At 32.9% G+C, this 6787-nt stretch overlaps 1 protein-coding gene across 1 annotated transcript in view; it reads right to left on the bottom strand.

Moving 5' to 3' along the window:
• Window positions 1–789: 789 nt before the first annotated feature.
• Window positions 790–6787, bottom strand: part of LOC149783957 (putative apolipoprotein(a)-like protein 2) — a 12162-nt gene continuing 6164 nt past the window's right edge. The window contains exons 2-5 of the mRNA XM_089933180.1: window positions 3459–3556; window positions 2388–2470; window positions 1767–1811; window positions 790–1049 (exon numbers count right to left, since the gene is read on the bottom strand). Coding sequence (XP_089789306.1) covers window positions 936–1049; window positions 1767–1811; window positions 2388–2470; window positions 3459–3519 — 303 coding nt within the window. The 5' untranslated portion in view covers window positions 3520–3556 and the 3' untranslated portion in view covers window positions 790–935. The remainder of the gene's footprint in view (window positions 1050–1766; window positions 1812–2387; window positions 2471–3458; window positions 3557–6787) is intronic.

The raw sequence follows: 6787 nt of genomic DNA, 5'->3' as shown, positions 1-6787 counted from the left end.
AAGTAATGAGGAATTCTCGAAACGCCTAATTGCGACGAAAAGGATCACGTGAACCTGTTTGCATGTGATTGATAAGAACCAATATGTTTACTCCGAGAATAAAAGTTGTTTACTTCACTAAAAACCATTTACAAGTCGAAGCTTAATTATCCAACACAGCCTCTATCTCAACCTTATTATTACCACAATAAAAAAAATTAAAAATATCTTGTTCACGTGGCTGGAACTAATTTTGAATTAAGGTTGGGAACCAGGTCAGCCTTATATGTTTGCTTAATGAACAGTCAAGGTCAAACTATTTTCTGGGAAAAATTACAAATCATGTAAACAATATTGTATTATAATAGCATGTAACAGAAAAAAACAAAAATTAAATCTGACAAACAAGCAATACAATTAAATTAAGTAGAAATTAAATCAGAAATACGTAACATAATTCTAGACGATTTGTTAACTTAATATTGATTTCCCTCCATCAGACATACAATTTCTCCCTTTGCATTACAATGAAGCATACCAGACATGCAAAGCTTGTAGCGATGGCAGTCATCTTAGTTACCATGTTGGAGTTACTGCTGCTCCAATGCATCAAAAGATCATGGAGATATCATGCAGCTACGACTAGGCATAAGCAGCAGCATGCAAAAATCATTTCAGCAGCGTCGTTCTTCGCTGACGTTTTCAAGCGTAATTCGCAGCCCGAATGTCTTACAACATATTTTGAAAACAATGCTGTTAGTTTATATTAATAAAGAAAACATTAAAAAAATATGTAAGGTTGGTCATTTTATTGGTTTATTATGCGAAATGATATTAATCCATTAACGTTTATAACTTTCTCTGTTCATTGAGAAAATAGTTTCTTAGTTGCATCATAAACATAAATCATTGCAACTTTTTTCCGGTTTGCATAGGAGACTATGGCATTGTAGCTTCTAGATGAATGTGTCACATCTTGGTACGGCACAATCTTCATATCTAATTTTGGGATCCATGGTAAAACACCACGGTACACCACTTCTATCTGGGTCACGACAGTAGTTTCCAGCCTGTCATAATATAAGGAATATTGTGATAAATAAAATATGAATATTCCTAGTGGGGAGTTGAAAATGATTAGAAATAATATGTAATGTAAACCTTGCAGTCTAAAGCTAGTTAACAAATGCAATATTTACTTCAGTCTGTTTGCAGCAAATCGCAGTTTAATTAACCAAGTTTGCACAGGAAGTGTTTCATCCAGGGCTTCTGTTGACGATACAAAAGGAAGTACATAGTTATATTATTACACTTCCCGAGAGAGAGAGAGAGAGAGAGAGAGAGAGAGAGAGAGAGAATGAGCAAACTCTTCCACTTCAACACAGGTGCGTATTGCCAGTAATAACAATCATTATTTCTATACATCATCATCAAATTCCTACAAGTCAACTAAATTAGATTTTGTTTCCTTTATGCAGTGGTATATGGATTTAAAGTTGCTTAAGCGTTGTTAAAAACCTTCAGACACCGTATTATATTTTGATATTAGACTGTCCTTATGTTTGAATCAAAACAGTTTATACAAAAAAGATCATGGCATACACGTTTTCTATCTCACTCATAACCATGACCGTTTGCATTATTAATATAGCATGAAGACAGCGGATAATACTGATGATCTATGTTACGATTGCGAAAGACAATTGTTGATTTACAAACAGAGACGATAAATGTGACAAAATTGTGTAAGTTAATAGCATTTAGGACTGATCGTTACAAGTACTTACATTCTCTACATCGGGGAAACTGATATGGTCATGCTCGTGTGGAACCTACAATTAACGAATCATCATTTACATGTGTTAATACAATGCATAAATTATGTAATCTAATTATTTCCGTAACATATTGCCATATATGTATTATTTGCGTTAAGGTAGCGCCAAAATACATAAATACACAGTTTGTGTAAGCAGGTTGTTTTTTTTTTAAATAAAAGATGAAAATACCACAGAAGCTGTCCCCCAACAATCGATAAATTTTGTTTCTGCATACGATGATCCCTACAGCAACCCAAAAATACTTACATAACCATACCGAAATATACATAATAAAAAAATTAAAACTAACAATTTTTGAAAAAGATGATTTATATTTTTTCTCCATAAATTACTTTCCTAAATAAACTTTTTAGTCTAGCATAAACGATTGAACTTTATGAGAAAACACTACAAATTCTTTAGAAAGTTCTGGGTTAAAACAAAATAGTTGCTATATGGCATCAAATAATGAAGTCTTAGCAGAATGAAACACCTTAGTTTATAAAATATCGATACGTCGCTTCCTCACGAACATTAAGTATCACATATAATGATATTTATAATAATGCAAATGGGGGTATATGTTACCATACTCTTCCAATTCTGACAACCGAGTCCAGATTTCGTAAAGTTCCTCTTTCCAGTGTATTCGTGGCTGTTTATGAAGCAGTCTGCAAAGAAATATTAGCATTACCTGATATTCCATTTAAAATGATAAGTATTATATCAATGTGTTGACACTGGTTTTGACTGGGAAGCCTTTCCCATTAACGGTTTGAAATTTTCAAAATATGTGGGAAACTATTTGAGTTTTCAACATGAAGCAGTGTGGTCAAATACAATCTGGCTTAATAAAAGTATCTTCATTCCATTATTGACAGTAAAGCTTTCAAGCTCAGGTTTATACACCAAATTCACAATATGTTCCTATCTAGTTTCGAGTCCTTTTCGTTCAAACAAGAGCCATATATTGCATTGGCTGACATCTGCTTTATAATCATGTAATATTGAAATTGACCAACACGTTTTAAGTCGGTCAGACGGTTTCTGAATACATTTATTCCAATGCTCAATGTCTTTGATAGCAATGACTATTGCAATTTGTGCAGATGTTTGTTCCAAATCGTGAAAATAATGCTTACAAATATCTCTAATTTTCAGATTTTCATCCATCATGGATGACACAAAGTCATCATTTGTCCAATACTGAATGAACTGTGCCAGACTAATGTTTGTCAAGGTTGTTTAAACTTGTGGACTCTACATATAATGATGTGTAAATGTTTTTGCTTATTTTGTCTAGTTTTCCCTCTGGTTATTTTGTGCTCCGATATTCATCATTGTGGAAAATAAAACAACAGCAATAACACTACCACTTCTACTACCACTACAATTACTTCTACTACTACTACCAATAATAATAATAATAATAATAATAATAATAATAATAATAATAATAATAACAATAATAATAATCGCTATAGTATTAGTATTAGTCTAGCTTTAGTATTGGCAATAGTATTAGCAGTAGTGTTAGTTGCTTCAACATAATCACTAGCGCACATAACATTAGTTATAGCAGTAGATTTTGCCATAATGCAGTTGTAGCGACTACGATGCAGCAGTTGAGTGAATAAAAATACCAAAAAATAAAATTACCTGTTAATTCCAACTCAGAAGTCCTCATTGTACTCTGTACGACATCCAATTGCTGGAGCATGATTTCTTTCTTACATAACACCGACGCAATTGTGACACTATAATTGGAAAGCAAAGGTCATGACATATTGTATATAGCGTGAATTCAGTGAGCTTTCGTACATTTTAATACATCGTTTATATTATATTGGTAATTAATGCCAGTCTGCTCCAGGAATGGATGGCAATCATGTGACTATTCTAGATGGAAAAAAGCCAAGCTACTGAAAATGTTATATACAGAGTGAAGGCAGCGATATTTTAGACCCTTTTACACATAATCCATAAAATAAATATAATAAGAGATCTGTCTGCAATGCCTTCACTTAATATATAACGTTGACCCATATATGTATAGAGTTTTCATCTGGTACCATGTTCCTATTTCCGACTCCAATATCTTCAAAAAGCGTTTGACCAAAGTTTTCGTATTAGTTGTTCCATTTGTAGTACCCACGCTGGTCAGTATAATAACTAAAGAACCAATTAACAGGAACATTTTCCCCATGTTCTTGATGCTGCTTCAGAAAGTGGGCTCTTTCGATGATGAACACAATTAAATACATTTAAATTGTATCCATGTTGAGAGTTCTTTTGTACGCATCGTTGTGTACAAAATCGAAGGCATCTTATGCCTTCATGACGCCAATAAAATTGAACCAATTATAGACCTACCCCGTGTTTGCTACATATTGACAATAGCGAACTCAAAATCATGTGAAGTATAACTGATTAGAAAGCACAGATACCTGTATAAATGATGACAAGAGTTCATTATAAGGGCACGACAACAAAACGAATTAAATTAAGTAGAATAATACGATTTGACTGTAATATTATTAGCACTAACATTCTGGTAAATATTTCATTCCGTTCCTTCACCAAAATGCTCGATATATTATATCAAGAAATATTTCATTTACGTAAAACAACTTAATAACATCATGTGTTTTCTTTCCAATTATCAGCATTAAGTAAATAATAGTAATAATAACAATAATAATAATCATCATTATAAAAATAATACCAACCGTAATAAATAATAGTAAAATAATATATTTCAAACAATGTGCCACAGTTACAACATTTAAAAGAGATTATAAAAATCAAATAAATAGAAACAAAATATTGAAGAAAAAAAACAATTTTAATATATGATACGTCCTGAAAACTCAAGGCCAAATGCAAGCTGAAGCAAGCATTTGGAAAAGTTAATTCCTCTCGGAACTTTTTTTAAAAAAAATGTATTTCATGATTTCAGTTACATTTACAACTATGAACTGATGTTATAAATTAATTAATCAGTGATTGTTTCCCATTTTGTATGACAAACACCTAAAGATTCCATAACACCTGGAGGATAGTCGATGATAAACTAAGTTACTTTCATAGTCACTTAACTTTATTCTTTCTGATACTCGTATTAACCATTAGGATAGGTATTCATACAATGACATTACGTTATACTTCCGAGACTAATCCCAGTTGACATATATCGATTATATCAGTCTGGATCTATTTCTGCTTCCTTTAAGTTCTTTTTCATTTGCATTTCGTTCATATGTAAAACTGTTAGTATGTCCCAGTTTTTCATTATCTTTCATTGTCTTAGCATAGGCGTGCCCCATTTAAGATATGAACCCAAGTGAATGCCTTCTCCTCCCATATTGTCTTAATTATTTTGAAAGAATATCTAATAGTACACAAAACGAAAAAGAAAGCACCAATATTCAAGTGAACATACAGTTTCCAAATTAATGATTTTTGGATTGCTTATTTAAAATTTTCTCAAACAAATGAAATAAAAACTTTTGAAAATACATTGCAGTAAACAGGTAAAGTTGTTGTGACATTGTTGCACTGTCGACTATGTCAGCAATGTTGCAAGGAGACAATGGCAAATTAACTACGAGTGTTGGTATGTGATAATCGTTCAAATTATAAAAATGTTAAAATATGTTTTCGTTCTTCAGTATCTCAAGATAGACACTTACCCAAGTGCCAGTTGCCATACAGTCCGTTTGATACAATTATGAAATAACACTCTAACCGAGAATGAACATTGTATAGCTAATAAATATAAATGACCAAATGGTTGCTCCAAATGCAGTCTTATATTCGCAACACTGACATAGTCTAGAAACGAGGTATTCATAAGTGTTCAGGATTTACACCAGTAAGATATCCTAAGGCGAATATCTTTGCCAGCACGTTATTCTCTGTTTGGTATAGTGAGCATATGGTTAGAACTTTATTGTATTGTAAACGCCAGATCCTATTGTTGGATAAATATATTGAAATACTATTCTATACTGTAAATAATATTTGTTTCATTCTCTGATTTTTTTAAAGAATCTTAGATATAAAAAATGCTTTTCTACCGATCGCCACCACGGTAGCCGATCGCCAACCCGAACAGTGCTGCATACTTACCTTCCAGTTACGGTCATGTTAATGTCTTTTGTAATGTGCAATTAGTACGAGTACGTTTAGTAATCGGAGTCGACACTTCCTTATTTGGTATCCAGTTGCTATCATTCATTCCACTATATTTAATACAATTGGTGGCAATTATACAATCTTAACGCCCTGAGAGTTCGTATCGTGTCTTTATTTTTTACTCCTGTATGGTTGTGAACAGTCATTTCCGTTATGGTCAAATATTAAAGGATTATTTTTTAACTGTGTTTTTTATTGAATAGATATTACACGGTATCGCTAAAATTAAACTACAAATATAACAAAGAGCTGTAATTAATGATAAGACAACCATGAGTTTATGTAATAAAAATCTACCCCATCCAATATGGGTAATTTGGTTTTGTCTAAATTGTCTGGTCATTGTGAGTATATGACTCGGGTTGTCGATAGGACAAAATTTGTCTGGTCGTGTACTGAATTATTGGGTTGACGACCCGACAACTTTGGACCTGTCACATCTATTCGATTTTTTCGAAAACATACATGTATTATATTACCAGCCTTAAACATGAACTGCTTCGAATCTGTATATTATTCACTGACATTACTTTCAGCACAAACAGCAACAAGCCTAGTGTAGGTCTGCTTTAAATTCACATACCTTGGTGTGGTAAACCTTGTTACCTTCAAATACACGGTCCTGCGATGAGGTCACCAGTTTCCCCTGTTGCATGTAATGTGTATATGGATCACCTGTGTTATTAGTGTTCTCTCCATCCCCATCCCCGAATTTTTTGGTAGGAAACACACACATAGACGCACACTCATAAACGCCAACCCACCCACCCACCCACCCACACACACACACA

Source organism: Sinohyriopsis cumingii, chromosome 14, assembly GCF_028554795.1.
Source record: "Sinohyriopsis cumingii isolate HCF-2022 chromosome 14, ASM2855479v2, whole genome shotgun sequence".
In the NCBI taxonomy this organism is placed as follows: Eukaryota; Metazoa; Mollusca; class Bivalvia; order Unionida; family Unionidae; genus Sinohyriopsis; species Sinohyriopsis cumingii.
Note: the sequence above shows the minus strand (reverse complement) of the source record. Positions and strands in the feature narration are given on the sequence as shown.